The following is a 13,365-nucleotide window of genomic DNA, read 5'->3' on the forward strand; positions in this document are numbered from 1 at the left end:
TTTCAACTTAAGCATGTAAGTCAAACGTTTTCTTATACTACAATGAGCAAATAGCCATAAAATCTCCTTCACCATTTTACAATTAGACCATCAAGAAACAGTCAACATAAAAGTTAATGAGTAATTTAGACAAGTGAGCAGTCTAAATACTTTACATGCAGAACACAAGGTTGAGACAATATTTTAAGGAATTGAACAATACTACACGATTTTTCCTAACCATCATTGTAAAGTGAAGCTTTTGACGTGCAAAAACAAAACAAGTGAAATAATTCAAGGCACTTCAAAAATGTTGAATAAACTTTGATTTCAACAGCAAATTATTGCACAGCGAAATTCAGCATCGCAGAGAGGAGAAAATTTGAACCATTCTTCCATAATGCTTGTATTCGTTACTTCCGTGGCCCCTTTCAATTTGACATCAATGTGTGTTTTTAAAACTGTAAATCTGACAATCAGCTGATCACAGATGGCGCTCGAAGCTCCTTTTCCCCATCCCCCAATAAAATATAATTAGCTTTGCATTTTCTTTTCCCTCCAACACTTTGCAAACACAATCAAAACCATTGCAGGGGGAAACCTAATATTTTAAAAGTTGCTGCAGTCACGGGTTCGCAGGGGTCTGTATTGTTTTAAAAATGTAATTTTAAAAGATGTAAAATGGCGGGTACAGTAACCACATAAACAACGCTCCCTTCAGTTTAATTTTGCCATACGTTAATGCACTTATACTGAGAAATATCATATTTACAAATAAGTAAATGAACTCGGCATATTTTTTACCTATTGCTTGAATTCTTTTTGGTTTTCATTTTCCTCCTGGTCGCCTCGGCATCGCAGGGCAAGGACGATGCATATCCGTGCTCAGCTTCTGAAAGGAAAACAAACACAAGTTCACGTTGGTATATTTTTAACACATTTTTAAAAACGGTATTATTGTCGCAAGTCATTTCCCAGGTTACACATTGCAAAGCAGGACAATATACGTCAGGATCCGCTGAGGTGTTTGCTGCTTCTTCTGTCGCGGTTGATGGCAGTTGGAACTCCTGGCCATTTGAATTTTTTAATGATACATAATAATTTATCCGATTTGTTTATTAGCAGTCCTGAGAAGTTCTTCTTTTATTTACCTCGGTCTCTTCTCTCTAAAAACTCGGCCGCTTCTATCAGTCTCTGGATGTTGATTAATTGCACAGCGTTCATTATTTCGTTTATTTTAAATTTGGTCGTGTATATTTACAAGGTACAAAAATATTTTTATATAAAAATTGGTGGATTTTTTTAGAAAAAAAAAGAAAGTTCTCAACTAAAAATTAAAGATGTGATTATTTTTTTTAAAAAAAGGGGGGGAAGCGAGCGATCTGCAAGCAGCCGACCCTCCTCCCTCCTCTCACTCTCTGTCAGTCCAAGTTTGTTTACCTCAGGAAATATCGAGGACGGCTCCGACCGAGCGGCCCCACTGCGCCTGCGTTCACCGCCGCTTTCGTCTCCCTCCCCTTCGCTCGCGACTGCTCGGGCACAGAGCACACTGGGAAATGCAGTCCGCTGCTCGCCCTCTGCATGGCTCGAGCTGAGACTCAAACTGCAATTCCCAGCAGGCAACGCACGACGCCGTCAGTGGTGGAAACTGGTTGGTCTTTTTGTTGGTGAGGCTTCTGCCGAGGGGGTGGGCTCAGCCGCGGATGACTTCAGGCAAGCGACCAATCACATTTCAGGATCTGTGTTTCATGAGAAAAGCACATGTTCGCGAACGCGTAGCCTGCACTGCCTTGTAACTTTGTAAAACCTGAGGTCCTATATACACGCAAAATTAATCTCTCCCGCAGAGTTAGGTAATATTGATAACGATGTTGCAATGATTTGGATGTTTCGCCTTTTATGACCCACAAACATCATTAGGAGGGATTTTTCTCATGCGCTTTCTCATCACCAGTATTCTCGGTGGTAGCTCCGAAGGTTATTGGTGCCACTTCACCCGCTAAAAAGTTTTTGTCTTATTTAAGTTGGGAGTTTCAGCCCAACTAAATTTATTTTATCAAAAATGAACAATGCTTCAGTATAACCATATTTTATGCAGTGCGTAGCTGTAAATACTGGCCAGATTTGAGTAAAGAGGTCTTACTGCACTGATACAGCGTCTTGGTGAGACTGAATCTGGAGTTTTGTTTCCTTACTAATCTTTGGGATGACTGTCATATGAAGAGACCCCAGTATAGAAGAATGAGAGGTGATCTCAATGAAACATACAGAATTCTCAAAGCATTGATAAAAGAAACACAAGGAAATGTGCAGATGATGGAAATTCAAACAACACACACAAAATGCTGGTGTAACACAGCAGGTCAGGCAGCATCTATAGAAAGAAGCACTGCCGACGATATAGGGAGGATGTTGGGAGGATGTTTCCTCCACCTTAAGTTTCTTGAACCAGGAATAATGCTTTTAACACAAGGGGCAGGCTATTTAGAACACAGTACAGGCATTTTGGTCCACAATGTTGTACCAATCTTTTAACCTCGGCTAAAACTGATCTAATAATTCCATTCTACAGAGCCCTCCTGTATTCTGTCATCTGTGTGCCTAAGAGTCTCTTAAACCCCTAATGTCCTACCACCACACCGGTACAATATTTCATGCACCTACCAATCACTGATTTAAGATTGGAATGATAAATTTCTTCACCTAGTAAATGATCAATCTTTGGAATTCTCTAATCTGGAAGGTTGCAAGGACTCAGTTATGGACTGCTTTCAAAACTAAGATGGCTAGATTAGTGGTTAAATAAAGGAATCAAGGGATCTGGGGACAGGGTAAAAAAAACTGCTTTGTGGGAGAAGATGAGCATAATGATAAAGCTTCCAGGGACTGACTATTCTATATCTATCTTCAAGTGCCAATGTTCTTGCACTTGAAGATAGAACATAGATAGTACTACAAAAAGTATGTACTATCTTCAGCAAAGATAATTATCCTAAATCCCTTATGACTGCTCAAGACATATCGACAGTTGTTAAAGATTTTGTGATGCTGACCAACATTCCTATATCAAACAGCACAAAAATCAGTCAAGCATCACACTGTTATACCATGTGTGAGAGATGTGATGAATATCTACAAAAGAGCTCAGTGATCTTGAAAGATATTTGTAGCCCATAGGTGAGCTTGGCTTTTAGAATTCTTGCAATGATGAAGAGAGAAACTAATCAATTTATAGTTAAAGTTTGAAAAGCAGTGATGTTCTGAAACTTCTGAATGTCAAATCTACTTTTGAAAGAGTCTTTGATGTCTGCTGACTGCTGGTGATCAGTGGTTTCTTCCAAAAAATAAAATCATATTAGCCTTAGTTAAGATATCAAAAGAAAAACAACCGAATGGACTTTTATGATGTGCAGAAAGTAAAAGTGATAGTTTCACCTCTAAAGCAGAATTTCATTTCAGATGGTGTTATCTATAACTTATCTAATAAAAGAAACTGCAACATCACCATGATCATTCCTAATGCAAAACTCATGGAACATCTTGGAAGCCGGAAATAAAGAAAATACATACATTGACACAGCATCTGTCATAAACTTGAGATGTCCCAAGTGATTTTAAAGCCAGTGATACACTCATTGAGTGTGATCGTTGTTGCAAAATAGGAAATGCAGCATCCTCTTCTGAGCAGAATGGATACATGTGCTGTTAAGGCAACTTGTTACACATTTTCATACAGGAAGTAAATTAATAATATACAATGTATACTTAGTTTCTTAATTTTGTTGTAATTCCCCATCAGTAAACATAGATCTTTACAATGAATGATATTAGTTTATATATTAATGTAATTGACAATTTTTATTAATAAAGATGCCATTTTCTAATGTAGTTCTGAAGTACATTCAGCAGAAGATAGGTATGGAGAAGAACAAGAGGCACCAAAAGCAGAGAGGAACTCAATTCTGAAGCCAAAAAAAGCAGATGCTGAAAATCGGAAATAAAACTGGAGAACACTTTCTGGAAGTCAAGTGGCATGGGATGCTTTAGAGTAAAAGTTTCTGATCAAGGAACCTTGTCAAAAATGGACAAGTGTTATTATCCCCCACAGAGAAGTGGGGAGAATGAAAGCTGTGTCTGTGACAGGATGCAGACCAAAGCTATCAAGATATCAGTTACTTTAAAAACCAGTAAATGGAACAGAAATAATGCAGAGGTTAACTGAGTTAAAAGTGCAGCTGCATTTGTGAAATTATTGAACTCAATTCATGTCTAACAGTATATGAAATACTGTTCCTCAGGCTTACCTAGGACAGTGTTGGAAGAGGCCAGAGGGACAGTGGGACAGACACTGAAAGTGAAAGCTGCCTGGAGCATCAGTGTTTACTTGTAGACAGAACATGGCTGTTCTGCAACACAATTGTTCAAGTTGGTGTTTGTCCATGGCAGAGAGGGCCACATTACAAGCACTGGATTGAAAGGATTGCAAATGAATTATTGCCTCATCTGGAAAAACTGATTGAATCTGTGGGAAGGGAGAGGTTGCATGAGAAATAGCCGTGAGAAGAAAATTACTGGTGAAGGTGGAAGAGTGTAATAGGGAAAGAGAGGGGGAGAGAAGGTTTGTCTGGTGGTGGAATCCCATTGGATTGGACGGAGGGTGTCTCAAAAGTAGACATGTTGGACTTGTCTTTCCCAGCTTTATAATATGGACATAGACAAGGGCCGGGGCTTCAGATGTGACTGTCAATTTTGAGACGTAGCTGAAGAAGCTGGACATACAATGTTCCTATGTGGCCTTTTTTCCCACAGGATTGACCCAGATTTAAAGAATGCTCTTTAAAATGTTCTTATCATTTTATGAAGTACAAATACAGTACAAGACATTTGAAAGCAGTGCACTCGTCTGGCCTATTGAATGGAAGCATATGTTTAAAAGCAATTTTTATATAAAAGGTTGCAAATACATGGTTACATTTCAACATTATTATAATGTAACACCAGTCACAACACTGCAATTAATCTCACTGTTTTTATGCAGAAGGGGGAGAAAAGGGCCCAGCAGCTACTGCTAAAAGTTGTGTGGGTGAGGATTTTTCTATTGTGGGGGTCACTAGTTGAGGCGGCTTGTCGAGATGTTTGCGTGTGCAGGTGGGTGGGAGAGATGGGAAATTTTGCTGTCGATATTTTGTTGCTGTTGCTGCTGGTGTTGTTCTGTGGAACATTGTGGCCATGCTATGTTGATGCAGGTGTGGTAATTAGCACATCCCTGGGTATGCTGGTTGTTAATACAAAGCACTTCACTGAATGTTTCACATATGATAAATGCATGAATCTGACAAATAAACATTAACGGTGCTGCCTAACAGGCTGTAAAGATGATGGCAAGTTCTCTTCTTCAGCCATAACTGTCCATGCGGTAAATTCCCAATATTACACTGTTAGTAACGGTCCGTGGGCCACATCGATCACATGACCAACAGCATGGCAGACTTCCCTCTAATGAAAATGTTTATAAAAGATAATTCTCTATTTTCGTCATCACTAGAACCAGTTTCCATGCACGTGATTACTAATAACTTTTTATTAGTTTATGGTTCAATCAACTAAATTTAAATTCCATGGGTGGTATTTGAACTCATCTCTTGATAGGCCACTTGATTACCAGTTCCAGTAAGTTCATGGAGATACACAAACTCATGTTCTCCTTATTATTTGTTACTTATTTATAATTATTATTGTGTTTTACTTTTTGTATTTACACAATTTGTCATCTTTTGCACATTGGTTGTTTATCAGTCTTTGTGTGTAGTTTTTCTTTGATTCTATTGTGTTTCTTTGCATTTGCTGTGAATGGCTTTTGCATAGTAATGTAATTTTATGTATTGCACTGTACTGCTGTCGCAAAAAATAAGAAAATTCCCGATATGTGAGTGATGATAAGCCTGATTCTGATATGGGTCTGTATTGTGGACTGAAAGTGGAAGGGGTAGGGAGAGGGGAGGGAGCGGGAAACCCCAGAGAGACATTCTGTAATGATTAATAAACCAATTGTTTGGAATCAAATGACTAAGCCTGGTGTCTCAGGGCTGGATGTGCCTGCACCCGCACACCACCCTCTGACCCTGTCACTGCTTCTCTGCCACCTGTCCCACACTCCTCTCACAGTGCTCCACCCTCACAATTCCCAACATCCCTTGCTCCTGCCAGTTTAGAAACTCACTCACCACTCCATGTTGACAAATACAGTATTGTGCAAAAGTCCTAGACACTTTTGCTCTATATATATATATATATGTGTGTGTGTGTGTGTGTGTGTGTGTGTGTCTCTACGATTTTTGCATAATACTGCTTGTACTTTGATAATAAAATTATTTTGAACTTTGAACACAAGAGACTGCAGATGCTGTAATCTAGAACAAGACACAAACTTCAGGGGGAGCTCAGAGGGTCAGGCGGCATCTACGGAGGCAAGGTGCATTTGTAGTGGCTACACTGCCCAGCCCACTGAGTTCTTCTTGCTCTTTTGCTCTGGAAAATTCATAATTTGTATTGGGTCTAGATAGGGCCAAGCTCTGAATGCTTTGTAAACATGCAACAGGAGAAGGCTTTGTGAACATCCCCACCTCCTGAGTGTTTGCATTACATTTTTTACTTCAGTGGCCTGCTGGCATTCTCCAGCCAGCCTCCCTAAATGAATAATGGTCATTTGGATGAGGTAATGAGCATCAGCCAGCACCTGTGAACACCACAGGACAAATCCACCTAACTGCCTCCATAACAGTTTACACTCAATCATCACCAAAGACCTTCTAAACGTGAGGTAAGAGTGATAACCTTTGACCTCAAGGTGTCCCAGTAAAACCAGTCAATGGGTCTAAATCCTGGAACTTCCTGCCTAACACAGTCGAAGAAGGATTGCAGCAATGCTGGAAGGTAGTGCTCCAACACCTCCTCAAGTACAGTCAGGGAGTGGTAGCAAATGCTGGTCTTTCCAGCAATGACCACATCCCTAAGGATGAATATTTAAGATACATGTGGTTATGACCTAATAGATTTGATGATGTCATCCTCTTTTGAGTTTCAAGTTACAAGACGAGGAGAAGCAAGGAGGTAAAAGAAATCCGGTCATTAATGGCACCTCATTTCTCTATGGCTCAGCCAATTACATAAAGTGTGCGACATAGTAGCAGAATTAGACCATTGAATCTGCTCGGCCATTTGATAATGATTGATTGATCTATTTTCTTTCAGTCACCATTCTCCTGTCTTCTCCCCATAACCTTTGACATCTTTACTAGTCGAGAACCTATTCACCTCTGTTGAAGTGTACCCGACGGCTTGCTCCATCATCCGTGGCAATGAATTTCACAGATTCATCGTCCTTTGGCTTAAGAAATTCCTTCTCATCTCTGTTCTAAAGGGACCTCCTTTGATTCTGAAGTTGTGCCCTCTGGTCATAGACTCAACCATAACAGGAAAAATCGTCTCCACATCCACTCTATTCTAGTCCTTTCAATAATCGGAGTTTTTCAATTAGACCAACCCCCGATTCTTCTAAACTCCAGTGAGTGCGGGGTCAGAGCCATCAAACATTCCTCATACATTAACCCTTACATTCCCAGGAACATCCTCTGGACTGGGGTTCCCAACCTGGGATCCAGGGACCTTTAGCTTAATGGTGTTGGTCCCTGGTATAAAAGAAAGGTTGGACCCCTCCAACTCTCCTTGCAGCCAAGATTCTCTCTTGAACTTTTTTTTCAGAATGGTCCCCATGGGATCCTTTTGATCCTTCAAACATCTGGGTGAGTTTTGAATCTGCCACGTGCATGTTCATTACCATTTACCAATCTCTGTCACTAATTACATTTAAAAATATATATATTGTACATACTTGAGATGTCTGGATTCTGGGGTCATTAATAACAAGTGCCTCATGAGTAGGACCACAGAATGGAAAATATGTTTTTGATCTACTGAACCAGTCAGGCATCTATTTACATTAATCGCATGTCACCTCTTAACAACAACCCTCCCCATCTCCCCACCTCCCACATACACACCACCAGCAACTTAGAGTGGCCCAATAACCTACCAAGCCCCATGTCTTTGGCAGGAAACCAAAGGTCTTGGGGAAGATCCATGCAGTCACAGCAAAACATGCAAACTTCACACAGACAGCATTAGAGGTCAGGATCAAACCCAAATCTCTGGAGATGTGAGGAAGCAGCTCTGAAATGAATGCTGGAGCTATGCAGAGTCGCAGCATTTAATATACTTAGTGCATAATACTTCTGCTTCACAACATTATGGATAAAATGTACTATGCTTCTATCAGGGGTCTTGGTTTTAACTTTGAATTTAAACATTACAGGTCTAACGTCTGAAGAATAGAAATCCTCACGTCTTTGTTAAACTTACGGTGTTATATCAACCCCCACAAGAAGTTGTATGGGTCACTGATGGACATCACCAAGTTTCAAAGGAATGTGGTAAAGTGGTTGATTGGTATCTAAAGCAGTCATGCCTCACAGGGTTGTTTTTTAATATATAGAATGAAGGTTAGATATCTCCATGCCCAGGATTTATAGAAATAAGAGATGTTAAAGTTATGTGTCACAAACCAACATTGGGTTCTGTTAACTCTCAATTAAGCTGTTAAGTAGCAAAACTGAACACCACCAAAACCACTTCAATCTGGCCTCCAGAGTATCACAGAATGTAAATCTCTCAGCCTTTGAAAGCTCGTCTTCTGTTGTGAATAGAGAACTCTGATAGTGGGTGAAAGTTTGGGGTAGAAACAATATTTGTAAAAACAATTGGATTTTCTGTAACTTTTACTGTGTATTGTTTCATCTACTTGAATTCTGGCAAAAATCAATCGTATTTTTATTTTCTTAAATGGTGTTAGCATTAGAATGTTACCTAAAGCAACTTCTCAGATGCAGAAAAACAGTTTGAACTTGTTAATAACTGAGTAAGATATAATCTTTCAAAATACAGCATAATCATTTTGAAACTGATAATGCAAAATAAAAGACGTATTAGTTACGTGAAGCCCACATATTTATGCCCATGACTACATCTTAACTCGGAACCCACTCGCTCTCCCCCAGTACATCTGGCAAACTTTGCTGTAACGCCGCGTTTTTCTCTATTGAAAATTGACTGTATTGAGAGAATCACAAAACATTAACCCTGTCAGTAACTGGGCCTGTTTTAATCATCTTTTGTTTTCGTCGCTAACTATAGACAGTAAACTCTTTTAGGCAAAGTTCTCCTACGGGCATCATATCGAAACGTTGCCAGAGGCACAAAACCTTATTATTTCGGCTAGCTCACCTCGTGACATTTTACTAAAGTGTAATGTCCTGTTGAGAGAGAGATAAAAATGTTTTTTTAAACAGGAACTCCCGTGCAGAATATAGAAACAAAGACGTTGTTCACGCTGTTTTGTTAATTCGGGTGTGCAGTGGAGATTTGGGGCAGATTACGGCACCATACAGGCCCGGTTGACTCTGCATCACTTGCCCGTTCTTCTCATAACACGTGGCGTTGAAGTATACTGATTGTTACATCGAAAAAGTACACCTGTCGTCACTGAACCCCATCATAACGAAACGTTAACATTAAACGGCGTCAAATGCATCCCAATAACTTTATAGAGTCCCCTGGGTTACGAGACGACTTTTTATACAGAGCGCTCCTCAAACTGGTTAATTATACATGGGGCTGTCTGGGGAACGTAGGAGAAAAGGCTTTACGCTTATCTCACAGTCTTCCTACACATCGGAGAGATTAAAGAGAATAGAGAGGTTAGATTTCTCGTTGGATTCAAACCGATATTTTAATTCCTCTGCGAAATTAACATTACGCTAATTAAACACCGCAACTAATTTAAGAATCTGTTATTATTCGAAGGTTAAAGGAAGTAACCAAGCGGTACGCAATTTCTGATTCGCTGCTCCGGCTATTTTCCACATTTGAATTCATTTTAAATATAACATCTTCAAAAATTGTTGCCTTGTATACTGGTCTGTGAGTAGTATGTAATCCCACTGCTTCAATTACAACTGCGCAATTAAAAACTATATTCCAGAACAGTGCAATGGAATATTGCCTTACACTTTCAAAAATATATTTAATCTATCCCCTTGTGGAACACCTGTACGATGGGCTACTGACCTATATTAATGGTACTGAAACTTTCGGGTTGCGACAGAATGGGCGTCTCTGGTTTATTTTAAGTGCTTACAGTCCAGCTATATGCAAAAGTACAGAGTTTTGTTTGAAACTCACGCGTGACCATTTCTACGTCCCTTTCAGACTTACTCTTGTTTTTTTGCTGGGTCGTTTCTATGTAATTTGCCGCTTTCAGGAGCATTTGAACATTCTGCAGGAAAGTGTCGATCTCTCCTGGGTTAAGGACGTTGGCGAGTGAGAGCCACGACATTGTTGCACGATTTCTGCCGAGTTACAGAACAGCTGAACGCACGGACACAGGTAAGTGACAGGCAATTAGACTTCCATGGGCCTTCCGCGTTTTCCCATTCCTCTCTCCCATGTGAGGCTCAGCCTGTCTGTGACTGATGCCGGCACTGAATAGAGTTATTCAGCATTCCTGCCTGATCCGACCCTACAGACGCTTCCCTTTATTCCTGAGGGGGAAAGAAAAGACTTCGAGCCCGGCGCGCCACTCCGTGTCGTTTAAGCGCCTATGTCTAAAAGCCAGACAGCATTAAATGAATCCGAGGCACAGGCTGAGTTGAGGAATGAAACGTAACTCACTCCAATTATACCCGAAGCTGCCATTCACCAAGAGAAATTTTAATCCTTAAAACAAAAAAACATTCATTTAATTAAAGTGGAATTAAAAAAAAGTCTTCGAATTTAGAGTATACTGTGTAAACAGATTTACGACCGTCACTTTAAATCACCCCTGTAAAATATAAATCAGGATCCGAGCTTAATTTATGCAGACTATTCACAGCCGGCGAAAACACATTCCTCAGCTATTGGAAAGATGTCAGTACGGCTGAAAGGGGGCAGAAGCGACCGAGGACTAGAGTTTAAAGGAGAGACGGGATAGACTGGGCATTTTCCTCGGAGCGTGGGAGGCTGAGGGGTGAAAATCATGAGAGGGAGAGGTAGAGTGACTGGTCACTGTCGTTCTTTCCCGTTTCAGATTAGAGGGGACAGATGTAGGGCGAGGGGGCAACATCCACACAGAGGCTGGCGAGTTTGCCGAAGAAAGTGGTAAAGTAGTAGTGAATACGATTACAACTGTAGAACTGGGGTTCCCAACCTGAGGCCCGCGACCCCTTGCTTAACGGTAGTAGTCCATGGTAAAAAAAAACGGTTGGGAACCCCTGGTTTAGACTATAAGACTTAAAGCAGAATTAGGCCATTTGGCCCATTAAGTCTGCTCTGCCATTCCATCATGGCTGATTTATTATCCCGCTATAAGGCCACGGGAATGCTTTATAAGCACTTACAGAGTCATCAGTAGGAAATATAAACACAGTCAAGTTTTCCCGCAAGAAAATGAACCTCGGGGTTGTATATGGAGACATATTGGTACTTTGATAATAAATTTACTTTGAACTTTGAACCCTGCTGGCTTCTGCTTGAACCCATACGGAAGCACAAGTTTTTGGACTAGGAATTTACTAGAGTGGTGTGTTTGTCCTACTAGGTAGCGTAGCAGTTAGCATATTTCTATTATGATGCCAGCGACCCGGGTTTAATTCTGTCGCTGCCTGTAAGGCATTTGTACATTTTCCCCGTGACCGTGTGGGTTTTTTCTGTGTGCACCAGTGTCCCCCACATTACAAAGGTGTGCGGGTTCGGGTTCGTAAGCAGAGGGCATGGCGTGATGGCATGGTGACAATTCGGGGCTGCCCTCAACACATCCTCAGATAACGCAAAACAACGCATTTCACTGTACATGTGACAAATAAAGCTAACTTTTCTATCTATCTTTCTACTATGACCTTGGGGAAATTTAATTACAAGTAAATAAATGAATCTGTAATTAGTAGTGTGAACTACTGGATTATTGTAAAACTTCATTTGGTTCCTAATATGCTTCAAATAGAAGGAATCTGCTACCTTGATTATTCTGGCAAATTAAAGATCCACTTTTAATGGATTCCATTCAAGTAGTTACAGACAGACAATATTGTCTGGTGGACAACTTACAAGGGCAAAGTTGAGTTTGTTGTCATGTCCACAAGTACAGACATTGAAATGATTGAATGACAGAACTGTTTCAGTATGGCTCATCACACTACCCCCCATCCCCGTCCCTCTCTCTGTCACTGTCACCTTGTATCCTCACCTACCAACACATCATTCTCCACAACTCCTGCCATCTTCATTGGGATCCTACCATCTAAAGCTTCTTTACTTCCCCCTCCACTCTCTGCTTTCTGCAGTGATTGCTCCCTCTGCGATTCTCTCATCCTGCCCATTAATCTCCCTGCTGGCGAATTTCCCTGCGGGTGACAGAAGTGCAACACCTGGCCATTCACCTTCTCCCTTACCTCCATTCAGGACCCCAAACAATCTTTCTTGGCGAACAACACTTCACCTGCAAATCTGCTGGGGTCGTCTACTGTTTCCGGTGCTCCTCTGTGTTGCTGAGACCTGACTTGAGTTGGGGGACTGCGTTGCCGAGCACCTCTTCTCTATGTTCCAAAAGCAGACTTTCCCAGTGGCAATCCGTTTTAGTTCCTATTCCCATTCCTGTTCTGACATGAAGGTCCATGGCCTCCTCTTTTGTCACAATGAGGCCTCTCTCAGGGTGGAGGAGCAACACCTCAAATTTTGTCTGGGTAGTCTCCAACCTGAGGACATGAACATCGATTTCTCCTTCTACTATTTTTTCCATCCCTTACCCTCTTCTTCTATTCCCCATTCTGGCCTCTTACTTCTTCTCCTGTCACCTCGCCCTAGTTCCCCTCATTCTTCCCTTTCTCCCATAGTCCACCCTGCTCTGCTACCAGAGACCTTCTTCTGTGGCCCTTTTCCTTTCCTACTCATCCGGCTTCACCTATCACCTTCCCTTCTCCCCTCGTTTTTATTCTGGCATGTTCATCCTTCCTTTCTAGTTTAAAAGAAGGTTCTTGGCCCAAAACGTTGCCTGTTTATTCATGCCTGACCTGCTGAGTTCCTCCAGTGTTTTGAGTCTGTTACAGTCTGCCTTAACAACTAACAATCTAGGGATGTTCTGGAGCAGCCTGCAAGAGTCGCCTCACATTCCAGTGCTAACATAATTTATGTAAAAGTTCAGCAGAACCATCCCTTTTCGCCCTTCCATTGTCCTCGGGCTTCAGCTACTCGCAGATATCAGGTCTCTGACTTCCCCAGTGGACTCGCAGCCTTGCA

The 13,365-nt window shown here is 41.1% G+C and overlaps 1 protein-coding gene across 3 annotated transcripts in view; it reads right to left on the bottom strand.

Moving 5' to 3' along the window:
• Nucleotides 1-10,711, bottom strand: part of mxi1 (max interactor 1, dimerization protein) — a 66,727-nt gene extending 56,016 nt beyond the window's left edge. Inside the window, exons 1-2 of one of the 3 annotated variants that reach the window (XM_059946994.1) lie at nt 10,309-10,711; nt 784-871 (exon numbers count right to left, since the gene is read on the bottom strand). In XM_059946994.1, the coding sequence (XP_059802977.1) occupies nt 784-871; nt 10,309-10,429 (209 nt within the window). In that variant the 5' untranslated portion in view covers nt 10,430-10,711. Of the gene's footprint in view, nt 1-783; nt 872-1,130; nt 1,399-10,308 lie in introns of those variants that run through there. The other 2 variants (XM_059946993.1, XM_059946995.1) reach the window with 2 other exon arrangements.
• Between the last annotated feature and the right edge of the window lie 2,654 nt (nt 10,712-13,365).

Source organism: Hypanus sabinus, chromosome 22 (assembly GCF_030144855.1).
Source record: "Hypanus sabinus isolate sHypSab1 chromosome 22, sHypSab1.hap1, whole genome shotgun sequence".
NCBI classification, from domain to species: domain Eukaryota; kingdom Metazoa; phylum Chordata; class Chondrichthyes; order Myliobatiformes; family Dasyatidae; genus Hypanus; species Hypanus sabinus.